General features: G+C 38.6%; 2 protein-coding genes across 2 annotated transcripts; both read left to right on the top strand.

Annotated features, from left to right (window-relative positions):
• Positions 1–1,407: 1,407 nt before the first annotated feature.
• Positions 1,408–1,918, top strand: LOC119657773 (cecropin-like peptide 1). Its single transcript, XM_038064843.1, has 2 exons — positions 1,408–1,562; positions 1,632–1,918. Exons 1-2 carry the CDS (start codon positions 1,464–1,466, stop codon positions 1,896–1,898), a joined length of 366 nt encoding a protein of 121 aa, XP_037920771.1. The 5' UTR covers positions 1,408–1,463; the 3' UTR covers positions 1,899–1,918.
• A 13,016-nt stretch (positions 1,919–14,934) lies between these two features.
• Positions 14,935–15,388, top strand: LOC119657589 (cecropin-like peptide 1). Its single transcript, XM_038064568.1, has 2 exons — positions 14,935–15,101; positions 15,162–15,388. The coding sequence occupies exons 1-2, from the start codon at positions 15,003–15,005 to the stop codon at positions 15,264–15,266; spliced, it is 204 nt and encodes a 67-aa protein (XP_037920496.1). The 5' UTR covers positions 14,935–15,002; the 3' UTR covers positions 15,267–15,388.
• Positions 15,389–17,163: the final 1,775 nt, after the last annotated feature.

The following is a 17,163-nucleotide window of genomic DNA, read 5'->3' as shown; positions in this document are numbered from 1 at the left end:
CATGATAAGAAAGTGGAAAATAAAAAATTCATTTCAGTAATTTTTCAAACACTTTTTTGCTGGGGCTTTCCCATGTTGGGGCATTTTAATATTACCATGTCGCGGATTTTGATACATTTTACGGGGTTGATTTTCCGATAGATATTCATCATCTAATTTATAAAGAATATTGGAACTATTAAGAATCAATTCTGAACTCTATATAAAGTAGATCAATTGCCCTTCACACTAATTTTTCGCCATGAGGGTTCTTCCTACATAAAAAAGGCGATTGGATTTTTACTTTTAAATAGATACCAGTCTATCTTTTCATATCAGTTGAAAGAGGATAACAGGCCAAAGCACGGTTGAGAAAACAGGGTACCGTAGTTTTCTCGGGGCACGAAGTATAAATTTCAATGAACAAAGGAAATAATAGAGGTCACCCCAGACCCGTATAATTTTCACTCTGCATAATTTTAATAATTAATCCTGGGCCAGAACTATAAACGTATCAGCACCATAAAATGTATCCAATCGAAAAATCCGAAACAATCACAATCAAGTACTTATCTAATATTTAAACCTTAAAATACATCCCATTACGATACCAGCTCAAATAATGATTTATTAATTAATACTTATAAAGCCCCCTTAAGTTCATTCTAAAAGTAGGAAATTGAGCATGGTTATAAATGTAATTTTAGCCATAAAAATGGAAAGTTTGATGGACATCCTATCGCTATTAACGGAGTTGTAGCAGGTTAAAGTTTTCTATTTGTTATGAAGTTACCGCTCCTTTAGACGTCAAAAATAGAATACATTCTATATAAATAACAATACTAAAACTATAATATTTAGATATATCTTCAACATGTCCATCTAAAATCTTGGAATTAGAAAGAATACATGAACATTTGGATTTATGAGTTGCATGTAATTTAATAATGGGCAAGGCAAGAAAAACACGGAACCTTTTAAGCCCGAAGACTGCTGGCTTCCAAACTTTTTTATTTCTATATTTCAGAATCATCTCGTGTTTCTCCTATTATGAAGGTCATCTGTGAATCGCTTATCGGCTGCTGCATTAGTAGCTAAACAATCCATATTACATGAAAGAAAACTTCTGATGAGTCAAGAAAAATTATCTGCGGTGGCTAAGGACACGAGTGTGAAGTATCTGGCGGTTCCAGATAATGGATTCTTAGTAAATTACTATGATGAATAATTTATAAGTGGAGCGAATACATGTAGTGCAACAAGGAACCTTACCGAAGTCATGCTATCTTAGGAATACTTCGAACAAAGTAAAGAATCGCTCAGTAATGAAACGAAGTAATTTACACCACACTAGGAATCGGGAGTTCCCCTAACAAGTTTGCAATTCTATAAAAGCTGATTACTGAAATGAAAATATTATCAGTTCCAAATTCGTCTTTGGATATCTGCCTTCAATTGAATCCGAATCAATTCAAATAAACAAAATGACCATTGCAAAGCTATTTCTCACCTTCGCTGCTTTCACTGTTTTGTTCACTAATCAAAGTGAAGCTGATCAGTCCAAGGAAGCCTTTAAGCCAATGGTAAATCACGCTTAACATGTTGTTGTATGATCGCATAACTAAACGAAATACTTTTACTCTTGCTCTTAGGAAAGACCTTATCAACGAGTTCGTAATGCCAAAATTCAAGGAATTACAATTGCTCAAAACGGACCTAATGTGTTGGCAATTACTCGGGGAGGACTGGAGCAAAGATTTCGGGACATTAATATTCAAGGAATTGGAATTGCTCAGAACGGTGCTAATTTCATGATAACCGGTCGAAGAAGACTAAGCAAGAAAGTTCCTAATATAAGTATTCAAGGAATTGGGATCGCTCAACAAGGAGCTAACGTCCTAGCGATTGTTGAAAAATAACTCTGTAAAAATGATATAGCTTAAAAATTAAAAAAAAATATTTATCTCAAATTAAATAGACTAATAATCCTCAAGGTTTCACATTTTTCTTAACCTATAAGCCTCAAAAATTATTATTTATGAGAATTGTCACTGTCTGCTTACTACAATATATATTATTGATATCCTAGGCGGTTTGCCCATTTTAAAAACAAACAAGTCAGGAAACCGGAAGCTTGGCGCTTCAGGTATGAAAGGTTTTGTTTGCTTCTTCTGTGAGTATATTTGAATGAAGAACTATCCCATTTGTACGTAGTCCGTTATGTATATGCATTTAGCACGTCTGAATATCCACCTTAGTATGATATTGATATTTAGTGGCAGTAAATTTACGCGGTAAAGTCAACTTTGAGCTACTGTAACTTTGTTAGTAATAGTATGATTTTGATCAAACTTGGAGATAACATGCTTCATACTAAAATATATATTACTACATTTCTAGGGTAAACTTAAGGGGGTTTTTACTTAATTTCCCCAAAAATATGGTAATATACAATTGTTAACTTAATTTGTGCAGATGTCCATGTGGAGAGTTTTTTCAGCCCTGGACACCGTACAGAGGCAAATTCATGATTTTTTGGTTTGGTAGTTCCTGAGAATGGGTCGGGGAGGTAGATGTTGCATTAGATCAGTGGCATAACGCGCCTGGACCACATCCGTAATGAGAATAACTACGTTCGATATGAGGTATATCTCATCGATCATAGTGAGAAAGTGATATTTTGAGTGATACTACTATCTCGACTGCAAGTGTTGAGAGTATTTGGAACAGAAACTGCATGAAGAAAGTGGAAGCATCAGTGTGTCTGAAGCTCTTGCACATGAAACGATGCAATGCTTCCCAGAAAGGATACGCAACTTGTTGGGGTCAAGATGGGACGACGGGGAGGTGAGGAGAAGAAAAGTATAGAAAATTACAAGACAATGGTGCAGGTTGGTAAAAGATACATTTATTGCTTACTCGTTTTGCGTTTTGGGGTTGTTAATATTATAAGACTGTTCATTATAGCATCAAACAACGTAAGTGTCTTAGAAAATCTAAGTTCTTCAGAATCAGATAAGTCTGATAATTTCCAAAGCGGCAATAACCAACAAATACCAAACAATGAATCCAGTTCGGAACCTATTGAAAAGGAAGAGCAAAAAGTTTCCATTCAATTGCTAGGATCTGTAATTAGTGCTTGAGAGCTGTTGGAAAATAAACTGCTCCTACATACTACATACAGCTTGAGGTCACTATCTATTTGAGGTTGCCTTTGAAGTGACAGTATCCGCTCGTTCGGAGATACCATTCTTTAAACAATTCTGGTATTCTTAGAAAAATATTGACGTCAAATCATACACGTTCGGTGTTGTGGACTTCCACGCTTCTGAGCAACTGAAACAGAAAGCAAACACATAGAATCGACAAAGGTAAAGTCCTGGAACTGATTCCTATATATCTTAGAAGCACCAACTGGTTTACCATATCGTGATTTTGAACAATACATTTGAAGAAATACAAGGACTTTCACCGTGAGTGTTCGCATTATGCTTACAAGTGCACTAAATGTTAAAAAAAAGTCCAGGTCAAAGAGCACCACATTGTACAGTGCCATGCACTAATAGAGAATTCCGAAATAGTGGAGAAGAAAGCTTTCTTTGTCCAACTACACGTAGTTCATGCGAAGTTTCCTAAAGGTAACATTGTGATGGTCTCTGACAACACCTTACTCAGACATGTGATGAAAAACAATCGTAACGAATATGATGGGAGGTTTTTGTATTTCTGCAACTTCCACCGCCTTACCATTAAATTGGTGGCAAACTGTTCAAGCACGGAGCTTGCTACAAAGTCAGTTGGGTTTCAACTGAACGGCGCCCTATGGGTAACCAGATTGACCACTTTGCGATCAGTAGTAAATTTAGGAGTTGTCTCCTGGATGTGCGCAACAAAAAAGGCACTGATATCAGCCTCGAAAAGGATGTTGCGTCCACTACTTCTTGCAGGGCTAGAGAGACGCATTTGTACGATCCAGCTATCGCGACAGTGCAAGAGCTATCTTGCTGATCGGACGACAGATACACCAAGTAACCCGCCTGAGAATATCGATGAACAGTGGTCTGTGATCAAAAAAGCTCTTTTCTCAAGTGCTTCGCAGGTCGTCGGCCACACCCCGAAGGGGTGGCATAAGACGCGACTGACTGCGAAATCGTGGAATAGGTTCGATAAACGGAAGAGATTAAAGGCACCCCTGCGGAAATGCTGGGAATCCCAGGTCTTTCCTAGAGATTGAAAGAAGGGGATAGTGCTCCCTGCATTGCAAGGATAGTGGCTGTACTAATCATGGAGCAGATCAAAGAATATCTCGAAAGCTGATCGATGGAGAGCAGGCTGGTCTCCGCTCCAGATGCTGCTGCATTTAACATCATTTCGGAATGGATTTACGCTTCACTTGCTCCTCATTGATTTCGAGAACGCTTTTGACAGCGTGAACAATGGGCCTATCTGGCATGATATACACAAGAGGGACATTCCGGGGAAACTAATAGCTGTTATCAGAACAGCAAATGATGGCGCAAAGTGTCATGCTGCAACAAGGTGGAATTCGAGCTCCAAAGAGGAGTTCCCCATGTATCAATTCTCACCCATATTATATACTTCTTCTTATTATGGGTGACTTTCATCATGCTTCTTTGTCCGGAGGACATGGAGGAGTTCAATGGACGATGACATGTTGCCTCATATACCTCGACTACACTGAGGATAACCGTTTACTCTCTCACCTTACTCTCTTAGATTTAGAATTAGACTCAAGTAGAGTTAGACGGAAGATAAACTAAGGTTTTCAGTCTGATCGGTGATCGCATTATTAATATAGTGAATTAATCAACAGAGCATCGAAGTCGTCGATCAATTTGTGTGCATACCTAGGAGGCGTCGTTTCTACCGACGGTGGTACCGAGCTGAATGCCACTAGGCGCATCTCAACGCCATCACGTTAATACTACTCTGTAGTCTTTTTAAGGTTTTGTGTGAAACAAAACCTTATTAGAATCGAGACGGTGTCTGTCTGTCCGTCTGTCCGTCTGTCTGTCTGTCTGTCTGTCTGTCTGTCTGTCTGTCACACCCGATTTATTCGGAAACGACTAAACCGATTATCACAAAAATTGGTGAGAGTACGTGGTGATCCCTTTACATGCAGTAAGTGGCGCCATCTTGTGTTAAGTTTAAGGGGGGGCTCCCCATACATGTGAATGGAGGGTGCAAATTTTTTTTTCACTGAATGTAGCCATGTAGGATATCAAATGAAAGGTCTTAATTAGTACTTTTCGAATCTGGTTCAATATTTGATATTAGATGAAACATAGGGGAGTGAGGGTTCAAAATATGACCCACAAAAAGTGTAACAGGTCTCATTCTCAGAACCTATTCAACCGAAAAATCTGAAAAAAATCACAGTGGTGCATCTCTACGAAATCTAGGCCTCAAAATATATCCGGTTCCGATATCTGCACAAATAAAGTTAATAATAGTATATTTCCACATTTTAGAAATTTACCCGGCACCCCCCCTTATGTTCATCCCAGAAGTACAAAATTTGGCATGCGTGTAATAAAGAACCTAATGCACAGTTTGGTCAAGTTTGAACAAAATCCAACCATTATTAACAAAGTTATAGGGGGTGAAACTTTACAATTTTTTGTGAATTTCGTGCATTCTCCAACCTGCATGACGTCATCATCACATATCAATTAGTCAATACCACAACGAAATGAGTTCTTATGGATTGGGTCGCAGAGAATTATTTTGTTTTAGTTTTTTAGTTATTTGTCAGCCAGACATGTGTGTATGTAGGTATATAATAGATGCGTGCTAATGAACTTTGCGGGTAGTGCCTAATTCAAATAGATATAAAAAGTAAATCGGAAATATGGGTACGATCAATTTATATACGTGCATATATGTGTACAGTATTCGGTAATAGGCAGTTTGTTTGTTTAGGGTGAGCGTGATATCTATGGCTGTACTAAGTACGTATGTCTCGTAGTTTGGAAAAATATGAAGGATTATGTTGGATTTGTAGCTATATACGGACAGAAAAATGTGCGTTGAAGTTTCTCACATAAGATGAACACAAAACCTTTATACCTGAAAAGCGAGCTTCCGGTATTCCGACTTGTTTCTGTGTTGCTATACGGGAATCATCATCTAATACTATTTCAAGCAAAAAACTTGGTTGGCACCCTGGCCTGTCGCCCGTACGCTATGTGATCGAAAGGTAGAAGTGACAGTGGATAGGTTGTGTGATTGCACTAGTCTGCTCCCTATCACGACTACGTCCAAGTCCAAGCTTCTCTGCGCAACAGAAATCAAGGGTGCAGAGATTTCTGTTTTTACTTGGTGTATTCCGTGTTGATGCTGATTCTATCGTGTGGGTGATAGATTAGTCCGCTTAACGATTTCCGAGTGTAATTCCATTTTATTTGGAAGGAAAAACACGATGACACCAGAGCACGGAGTAATCACAAATTGCAAATGACGTCGTTACGAATTAAAACTTTTATTCAAACAATCGAAAATAATTCAAGAAAGGAAAGAATAACGGAAACACTTTTTGAACAACGCGAGCGATCCATCATCGTTTAAGGCTGGAGGCAGAAGAGAACGATCTGTCTCCATATGGTTCTTTCTGTCCCCAGCTCATGGCACACTTTTCATCGCTAGTCCTCCACTCGCGTGGCAAGCCCTACAAAGTGGAAAAATCCGCGCCATCTATTTGTTCGCATTCGCAACATTCGAAATAAATTTCGAATGCTGCGAATCCTGCCGCGCCACAAGGTCGCACATTAAGGACGCCATGCAGTGAAACCCATTTTCCGAGGATAGCTTACAAGCGGTCGCCTGATAGCCACTTAGCACAGAACAGAGGAGGAGGAGTGTGGCCATTTCGGGGAGCCTTGGGGTGAGCTGAAGTGCACTTCACCAAACTGCGAGCGATGCCGCATAGGTGTAATTGACGCGCTATAAATGTAAATGACAAGCATATGTTTTAAAAGATACCCTAACTTATACCTTGATTAACTAGACTATGGTAAAAAAAATCGAATTACTCTTCGTCAAGATTCAAAACGATGCGATTGTACAGTTGCTTGAGAGTGACTCTCATAATCTCCAGTGCCTACAAAATCGTCGACGTTAGTTTCCATTTTTTCTGGTATATTTGACAGTAAATAAATAATAACGAAAAAGCCTTTGATTCCTTCACTAAATGTTTTGATTTCATGTTAAGTTATTTTGCTGGTAGAAGCCTGTATTATGTCAGCGTTATACTCCGTAAACAACTTTTGTCGTTTTTTTTTATTTATTTTATTTATATTTTATTTATATTTTATTTATATATATATATATTTTTTTATTGAAGCCGGATATGGGGTCTTTGCTCGCACCCTGATGTAATTAGCTAGTCCAAATCGGTTGCTCGTAGGTATGAAGGGGAGGAGGCCGGTCAACATTTCGTCGAATTTGGCAGAAGATTTCATAAATCGCAGTGAAGACTTTGAATTCATCAAAACACTAGTTTTAGCATGCTGTCTTAATATAATTCTAGGATCAACAAAGCCAATAGGTACCCTTATGAAATCAAACAATCCATAAGGAGAAAAGATATATTTTAAAGGGGATTGTGGAAACTATCCACGTCAAATGCTATGATTTACTCTGAAAGCAGGGGCCAAATGGTCGACTCCTTGTGTAACGCTTTTTGAATGAATTTAGTTTACCATTCGTAGACAAATATATTCTAATTCGAATCAAAAAAGCAACGAAAGTTTGAATTAAAGAAACATTGAAGCTTTCATATTAGGTCCAAAAAATCGATAAAAGAATTTATGTATTAACGGCAAATAAAATATAAATTTAAATTTATGAACTGAAAATATTAAAATAGTGAAATAAATTTAAATATGAACAATTTTCGATTCCTTGAATAGTATTACACTAGCATATCGAAATCGCCAATCTTTCTTTGAAAAGAGAATACCTTTAGTCATATGATGCCCCATGTACAAGTTACCACTGCCTGGTGGACTTTCTTTCACTAACCAGTTTCATTTTGACCAAGATGAGTAAAAGTTATGAAGATAACGAAAAGCTTTGTGAAATTCATTTTGTTATTCAAGAATTAAATTAAGTGTATTTACTCTAATACTGAAGGTGAACTGATAACATTCTTACTTCAATTTGATAGTTGTGTAGAAAGCCTCAATGATGATAACGTAAATGGTTGTAATATAGAAGATAAAAAGCCCCGATTTCTACCTGGTTGGGGAAATTTTCTTTATCTTGGCTAGGTGAACATCAACATAGATATTAAACAGTTTTAATTTCTTTTGGATATCTAAGTCTGGGTTGAAAAAATCCCGGAAAGCAATACACGGTTGTTGCAGCAATATATAATTACATGAAGAGACAATTTCAATAAGCCTTGTATGTATATCATAATTGTTTTTCAATTTTTTCAGGGATTGGACGGGAAATAAAACAAAACAATTCTACTGTTTCCTCTTCAAACGTCTCAAAGCACGAAGTTGTAAAATTGAGGTCATAAAATCTTATCTCAAAAGGGGGCTTGTCGCATACTATTATTATTAAACGAGTGACCTTGTCGCCTGTCTATTTCTAATTTCACTTCAAGGCCGGACTGATCCAATAACCTAATGAGATTTATTATTATATAAACTCACGATAAATATTATAAAATAGGCGATTGATGTTATCAATTAAATGCAGGTTTGGTTATTTGTTTATAAAATGACTTGTGCTCTATCCATTTCCATTTCCACCTTCAAATGACTACGCACTACCCTATTTCTGTTTATAGATCTTTTGTTTTAGAATTTCTTTATCTCCGATACAGAAGAAAAGTATTTCACGTAATATATGTGCAAGTTCACGACCCTGGCAAGAAAAACCCTACAAATATTTCGTGGTCTCCATAGGTTCGATTAATTGTTCATCGGAAGCATCACGGCCAAGTAGAAGATGATAATATGGCTACTAGTTCTATTGCGAATATAATTTCTTTTAGGGCTTTTGGTGATGAGAACCACTTCCGTTATCCTCCCTCAATTATCAATCCAGCGCTTTCTAATCAACACTTAACAGTAGATTGCTTTGCTTAAATACAACTCAGCGACAACTATAGCCAGTACTAAGATACAACATGTCGTAATATATCATCTTCTTTTTCTTCAGCCTTTGTCCCGTTCACAAGCGTGGTCGGCTCGTCGTGATCGGTTTCGCTATTTGGCTCTATCTAATGCCTGATCTGGATGCAATATCGAGCCTTTTAAATCCCCATCCAGCGTATCAAGCCACCGTTGTTTCGGCTGGCCCTTCGGTCATTTACCATCAGCTTCGATGTTCAGACCAATCTTGGCAAGTGTTTTCCCGTTAGCACGAATTGCGTGGCCATACCATCGAAGACGCCTCTCTCGCAATTTTTCCACGATCGGTGCAACCCCATAACGATCGCGGATATCCTCATTTCGGATGTGAACAAAACGTGTCACACCACTAGTCTAACGCAACATTTTCGTCTCCATTATCGCAAGACGCCGTTCATTGTCTTTTGTAGACGGCCAATACCAGAGCCTCCCTTACCATTCCGCTAAGTAACTGTTGATAATAATAGCGAGATAGCTGGGAGTACTAATCGGCACCTGAGATTATCGTATGAATCAATTGGCTGAATTAAATGCATTTCTTCGATCTTCGCCAGTATTCAGTATTTTAATTGAATTTTCGACCAAGCCAGTAACCAATTTGATGACATCGATAGTTGATCTGGCTCTATCGAAACCATACTGCCAATTGGGGGTAATTATTGTAGATTATCCGCTCAAAAATTGTCTCCATTGTACATAAAAAACATATTAGATGGAGGTTTACTAGCCTTAAGTTGTAGAACCAGCTTCTGCCACTTCCATGATACGAAAAATATCCCCTTCAAGATGTACGCTCCGAATAATTCAGCAAACTTATCCGATCTAGAGTTCACCGCAAGGATAAGGATTCTATTCGGTATGCCATTCAGGCTCGGAGCTTTGTTCTTCCCTATTACTCTACTTGCTAGGGAAATTACCGCTGAGTCTAGGAATCTCCAGAAGTCGTCCGCGCCACTCGCGTGATAGGAGAGTAAGCCCTAGATAATTCTTAGCAAGGAAAAAGGGCACGTGATCTACAAAGATTAACGGTCTCATCGCTATTCTATAGATGTTCCCCCACACGCTTACGCCCGCCTCTGAACAGTGTCGGCTAAATCTTTCGCTCTTGCCTATTTAGGTAGCCAACGTTGCACTTTTTCGATTTGAGCTACTCGTCTAGCTCGGTGACAAGTCTATCGAAGGTTACTCAGTTCACTATTCCATCGGTAGTTGGCTCATCTGGTGAAGAATGTACATTTTCTTTGTAAGGACTTGTCATATGTTTTTACGATACATTGTGTTATATAGAAAGCTTTCTCCATGGAGATGCTCGTCTTCTAGGCTGCTTTAGCTAGATCTTCATGAATTTTTACACAGATAATGCTTTTACAGGCGAACCATGCGTCCTCTTCGACTTTGGCATGTGGGCCTTCTGCCCTCACTCTCTCCTTCTTCAAGATTACCTCCTGCTGGTTACTGTGAGAGTAATTCTCTTTAAAGTGGTCATGGTATGTTACATACCAATGCAGGGTTTAGAAAAGTGAGATTTATGACTTTACCAGGCATCCAGGCTTGGCGATCATAATCTGACCTATACCTTACCGTCAAGGGTTTTGAAGGTTCATTTATAATGTAATGGCAATTTCCATTTCGGCTTTGCAAACGCTCTGGGTAAGCAAATTGTGAGCAACCCTGTAATGATCGATGTCTATTCGGATAAACGCAATTTTCTTATTGTAGTGAAGGGCTTTCTAAATTCTGGCCATCTGCCACTTCGGCTGTTCTGTCTGCTGTTCCGTCTCGTTATTGCACTCTTTGACAAATGCCCTGCACCTTCTCCACCCAACCGACCGATCAGTGCATTCTTTCTAAAGTTACATAATTCATTCCAAGCACCTCGTTAGTGAGATCAGTTCTCTAAGATGACGATTTTCTTTCAAATTCCTCTTACTTGAATTGCTCTTTCAAAGCAGTATAGATTTCGTTTCTGGATGTCACTTCGTTGAAATCCTTGTACTGTACTGTCTATATAGATTTCATATTTTTGGAACACACTCAGGCATTGAATTTTTAACTTAGTTAAGATAGCCATCACCGTTGTCGACGCTGAATCTTCACCGCTCGAACATGAGACCTCCTTTCTGGGTTCTTTGGATTTTATTGATAATCCTGCTTAAGTCTTTCCGATCGGGATTACCTTTAAATTTTTTTTTAATATCGCTGCATATGGCATTGTCATTTTTTGCCTTAGACTTCACTTCACCTACCGATGCGCCAAACGTTTTGTTTCTGACGACTGGTGGCACCCTTAAGGGATCCCCCTTTTTTACACGGTCCCAAGTCAATGGAAATGTCATTAGGTGTCGCTTGGGTTGCCTGTGATACTGTTGGGCAATAGATTTCATCTATTCCTTGGGAACTCTTTTTAAGGTTTTATGTAAAAGAAAACCATATTAAAATCGGTTTACTGTCTGTCTGTAAGTCTGCTTCTCCCACGAACTCTGCCAAGAATGAGCTATTTGGTAAGAAGATGTGAACCTCCGGGCATTCAGTCAGTTACATTGTTCCAGGTTGGGTTTAAGGGTCCCTTACACGCAAAAGACGGGTTTAAATCTTTTTTCTCCGAATATAGTCAGCCATGTGGGGTATCAAATGTAAGGTACCGATCAGTACTCTCCAAAGCTGACATCAGTTCATTTATTTGATGCAAAAGGGAAGAATGCGGGGCTGGAAAGTGATCATTTCTTCCACGGACCCATTCTCTTAACTCAAGAGAGGAAAATAATCATCTGTCTAGGCTCCAAAATGGCCTCCATACCGATGGCTGCTCAAGTAAGGTTAATAGTATAGTATTATATTAATATAATTTTTAGTAATGGACTGGTAATTACCCTAAAGTTCATCCTAGGATCATGCATTAGTTTAGGATACAATATAAGTCATGATCCTAACAAATTTGGTAGCATTCGCACTATTACTAACAAAGTTATAATAGGTGAAATTTGTCGCTTTTGTGCAATCTAACACTTTGAATGCCAGTATCATACCCAAGGGAATAGCCTGACATAATATATTCATACACATTACGAGCTAAGCACAAATGTAACAAATGTCGTATAAGCAATAACAAAACCTTTTATACCAGAAGCGTCCAGTTTCCAGTTTCCGAACAGATTTCTCCTGCAATTTATTATAAACGACCCTAATTGTTCTCACGCTGTTGTCAATAGCTTGTTGCACATTGTGCTTGTCCTAAATAAATTCGCCCAAATAAACTATCTTCGCTCCAAGTGGTATGTTCTTCCGGATCAAGACTCTGTTCATCACCAGTCTTGACCAAATTATTATTTTAAACACCCCTTCACCTTTTCCCTTTTACCTTTTGCCATTTTAGGTGTTATAGATTATATAATTATAGAGTTCCTACTCAAGGATCTTCTCTCGAATCTATCTATTTTTTCGTCATGGGATACCTGCTGTGGTCGCCCATTTTGAATAATTACGGTGGGTATCAAAATTCTCATTGTCATGCATACATCACTTGTAACGCCAGATACCACGGGATCCAAGTTGACCACCAGTAATACACTTCGGCAGAGCGATATCAATGGTAGGAAGCCACTTGGTTACTCCCAAAAGCGGTCAATACTGAAGTTATGAGCCAATGTGCAGTAAATTTCCTATTCTGCCATCTTCCATTTTGGTTTTGTATTCTGAGTATGCTTTTTATAGTCATTTTCGTCCGCGCACCATGAGCAGTTTGAAAAGAAAGTATATGAACACATTTTTGAAATCAGTAGGTATGCCCCCTATCTGCGTATCACCTGATGGAAGTTCCTGCAACTCCTCACAGACTGCCTGTCTACTTGTCATACTTAATTCGCTCGAAAACGGCTCAATCTCCTACTGACATCCCCACCAAATTTTAGCCCATTGGTCAATAGTTGTGAAAGTGACGCTGTGTTGAGTGCATCTGTGTACCTCTTTTCGATTTTTTTTCACTTTAAAAGTTGATCTGATTTTGCAACAACGAGTTTCACCCAAAGCTCGTTCAACAAGTTACTACTGAGGACGAGACATGGGCTTACTTAGTTCAATGAATAGCGTATTGCAAATTATCATAGTTGAAACCAAATAATCCATGTAGTTTTCAATTGAAAAATTAGCGTGTTCAGAACTACTTTTTCCAGAATGCCAGACAGTGAACAAGAAGTGTTATTTTATATGTACACATGTGCATTATATAAATCGGTGAAAGTTGAATTTTCGACCCTATCTTCAGTTGGAGAGGGAGTGCGCCCCTTTTAAACTCGTGGCGATGACCCATCCTTAAAACTGATGGTCCCTCATCAAATTTTTTGATACCATCGTGGTAAAGAAGGTAGAGAAGTTATGAAAAAGGAAGGGCGAAGGTCTCCCCTTTTTAACACCGTTAAATGGAAACTTATCCTTGCAGATAGAAAACAGAGTGAAAGTGTTTCTCTCTCAAACCGCGCCGGTGACCGACTCCCCTTTGAAAGTTATAGCGTTTCAAAGGGGAGTATTTTGATATCACGGTGGTAAAATTTGATTTGTCAGCGTCAACAGAAGGGAATAAAGAGGGTATGCAGGTAAAATAAAAAAGTCCCATCTCTAACATCGTTGAAGAATTTTTGCCGTTATCCCCCTTGAAAATTTCATTTGATTTGTCTCGTTACGATTGAGACAAAAATACCACTACGTGATAAGCGTTTGAGCAGCCAAAAGGAGATACATAATGATGACCAATACGGATATACCAAATATCGAGTGTAAGAATATTAGGAGGAAATGGATGAAACGTTGTCATATGGGCGTTGCGTTCAATGGGGAATTCTCTAAACCGGACAATTGCCAATTTTGATGAATAATGCGGTATTTGTGGATGTCTTTACCAGTTCAGAACTTTTTGATAAATGTGCTATAAATCCTCCAACGCCCGGAATGCAGAATATGGTGGTCCCACACGTTGAAAACTTGAAGCTACCGAAAGAAAGGATTCTGGGCCCCTCAATACCTCAATCGAGGAGTGTACGCACATTCCAAAAATTAATTCAATTGTCCTTATACTATAACCGCAAATCGTAATCATTACCATACATCATTACGTATGCAAATCGGACATAGCTTTCCAGTTGCAAAAAAATATTGTAATTCGTAACTTGCTGGCTCACAGATTTTCATCGGTTTGAGTGTAAGACAAAAAACACAATAATCTCGAGCTCACAAAGAAGCCACTACCTCAGTGGGACGTAAAATGCATCAAATTAATAGTTTTTTTCTATTCAAACGTCACTAGAGTTAGTTTTTTCCGTGTGCCTTCTCAAGAACATTGTAGCCAGCACCTCGTTAGTCCGAAATTATATTCTTCTTCCTGTTCCCATTTTAGTGTCCGTATAGCTGTACACCTGTACGCTTATTCTAGTGCCCAGTGATCGGTTTTTCTTTTTGATCCTTCATGAAATTTTTTGTTCGGAAAATATCCTTAACTTAGCAAGTCTTTAACACTATCAGTACCTATTAAAGAGCAAGAGTGTCCAGGCCTCAGCATACACTATTTTTCATCAATATTCACCTGACTTTCTATGAATCAGTCATCCATCCATGTTAGGATATCTATCCGATGTATATTGGGTAGCTATCTGTTAACATAAAAACAATTGCAAAATTGTCTCAAGCAGATAATGTAAAAATTTACCGAAAATCGGGATTCCCATTTCACTATAATCTTTTTTATCACAATGATAGATTTCTATAAAAGTCAGCACTGAAGGAAGACCGATATCAGTTAACCTTCCGCCTCATAGTATATCCTCTTAACCCGATTCGTAGCTTTTACTACCTGAAGGCCCAATCAAAATGCAATTCTCAAAACTTTTTGTTGTTTTTACTATTCTTATTGTTGCATTCGCTGGTCAGAGTGAAGCTAGTTGGTGGAAGAAAGTCTTCAAGCCAGTAGTAAGCTGTACTTTAATATGGCAATATAATCTTTTACTAACAAAAGTTTCCGTTAATTAGGAGAAGCTTGGTCAACGAGTTCGTGATGCTACCATTCAGGGACTCGGAATTGCTCAGCAAGGTGCGAATGTTTTGGCAACCGTGCGAGGAGGCCCTCCGCAATGATTGTTTGGACAAATTAATGCATATTTGTATTTATTTACAAGTCCCTTCCAATACCGTCCTATTTATCAGAAATAAATACAGAGATTAATCATAAAAATGGTTCTATAAACGTTTCAATCATATACATCTGTCCAAAATTATTGGTTCCTTAGTCTAGTTACTCAAACTTTCAATCAGCTAATTCTCTCGGGCAAGACCAATTGACATGAAATTTGGGGTAGAAGTAGAGGGTGGAATAAGAAACAAAAGTTGTAGAAGGGAGGTGGATAGTATATCAGGCTGGTCTAAACACATTCCAATGTAAGTTTGTTCACCCACCAGGCTAGCCTAGCGTTGCGTATCTCTTTTCCTGCGATTCACTCCATAGGTCAAAGAAAATTTCCTGGTAGTCGCTGTGTATATAATCCTGGCTAATGTGGCAGGGCGTATTACGTGACTATGCTATAGTAATAATGTTCAGATCCACAAGTGAGCCTAACCGCTCTCTCCAGTAAGTGCCTCAATGATCAAGACTACCGTCGCAAGGCTTCTAATACACGGCGCAGTTTTGCATTTCATCATCATCAACGGCGCAGCAACCAGTATCCGTTCTAAGCTGCCTTAGTAAGGAGCTCCAGACATCCCGGTTTTGCAATGAGGCCCAATTCTTCTTCTTTTTCTTTATCCTTTGTCCCGTTCACAAGCGGGGTCAGCTCGTCGTGATCGGTTTCGCTTTTTTGTTCTATCAAAGGCCCGATTTTTCGCGATGCTTTCAAATCCCCATCCAGCGTATCATCCGCCATTGTTTCGGCCAACCTTTTGGTCGCTTACCATCGATTTAGATGTTCAGACCAGTCTTGCCGAGTGAATTCTTATTAGCGGGAATTGCATGACCATACAATTGAGGTCCAATTCGGTATGCCTATGCTGCAGTCTGGCGTCCTGAACTACGCCATCAATCCATCTGAGGCAGGGTTTGCCACGTCTTCTTTTTCTACCATATGATAGATATTGCCCACAGAGAATTTGCGGACTAGATTATGCTCGCCCATTCGGATTAAGTGACCCGCCTACCACAACCTATTTAATCGGAGTTTATCCACATAAATAATATAATAATAAAATAAAATTGCTTCACAATCATACATCCTTATGCTAATCTTCGGAAGATTCTCCTCTCGAAGGCGATTAAGATTTTGCATTTCTTCTTCTGACTTTTTCCAGGGCCAGGTTAAAAAGGATGCATGGAGTCGATAGAAAGATGATGCAATTGATAGGCATATTCCAACAGTTTTTCTATTGCATGCCCCACAAATCTGATTTGTTAATAATTTAATTAGAGCGAGGCTCTTTGGTGGGACTACTCGATCTAGCAAGATAGCGGAGAATATTTTATATATTCGATGGTACTCAGCAACGTGATACCTCTATATTTGCAGCACTGAGTAGTATCTCCCTTTTTATGTATAGGACAGCATTTGGTTTTTTCTTTTCTTATTAAAACCACCACGCATTAAACATGCATTATCAAATATGCTTTAAAATTTAAACGAAGTGAGACTTTGCAGGTCGGACAAATACATGCAAGTTTTTTCACATCTATTTACACGAAATTCGGCAAAAATTTTGAAACTGCTAACCTCGACACATGTGATGAATTACATTGATGTACTTTGAAATTAAGGAGGGTCCCCATACACCTAAAAGAGAGGAGTGCACAATTTTTTCCCCGGATATAGCCATATCGAATATCAAATGAAAAATACCGACTTTTAGAAGCACATTGTTTGCAAAGTCCGAAAACGGTCAACTGCTTCAATGACCGGTTTTCAACAACTACCCTACCGAAAAATGTGAAAAACAAGATGATGATACGAGATAGTCTCCGTTACGATATCTTCTCAAATATATATTATAT

The sequence above is a fragment of the Hermetia illucens genome, chromosome 5 (assembly GCF_905115235.1).
Source record: "Hermetia illucens chromosome 5, iHerIll2.2.curated.20191125, whole genome shotgun sequence".
NCBI classification, from domain to species: Eukaryota; Metazoa; Arthropoda; class Insecta; order Diptera; family Stratiomyidae; genus Hermetia; species Hermetia illucens.
This window is presented reverse-complemented; position numbering and strand designations above follow the sequence as displayed.

Excerpts from the sequence above, each read along its gene's own strand:
- LOC119657773 (XM_038064843.1), top strand. The coding sequence starts at position 1,464 with ATGACCATTGCAAAGCTATTTCTCACCTTCGCTGCTTTCACTGTTTTG. Across the intron at positions 1,563-1,631 it reads AGGAAGCCTTTAAGCCAATG|GAAAGACCTTATCAACGAGT; the intron begins GTAAATCACGCT and ends TCTTGCTCTTAG.
- LOC119657589 (XM_038064568.1), top strand. The coding sequence starts at position 15,003 with ATGCAATTCTCAAAACTTTTTGTTGTTTTTACTATTCTTATTGTTGCA. Across the intron at positions 15,102-15,161 it reads AGAAAGTCTTCAAGCCAGTA|GAGAAGCTTGGTCAACGAGT; the intron begins GTAAGCTGTACT and ends TCCGTTAATTAG.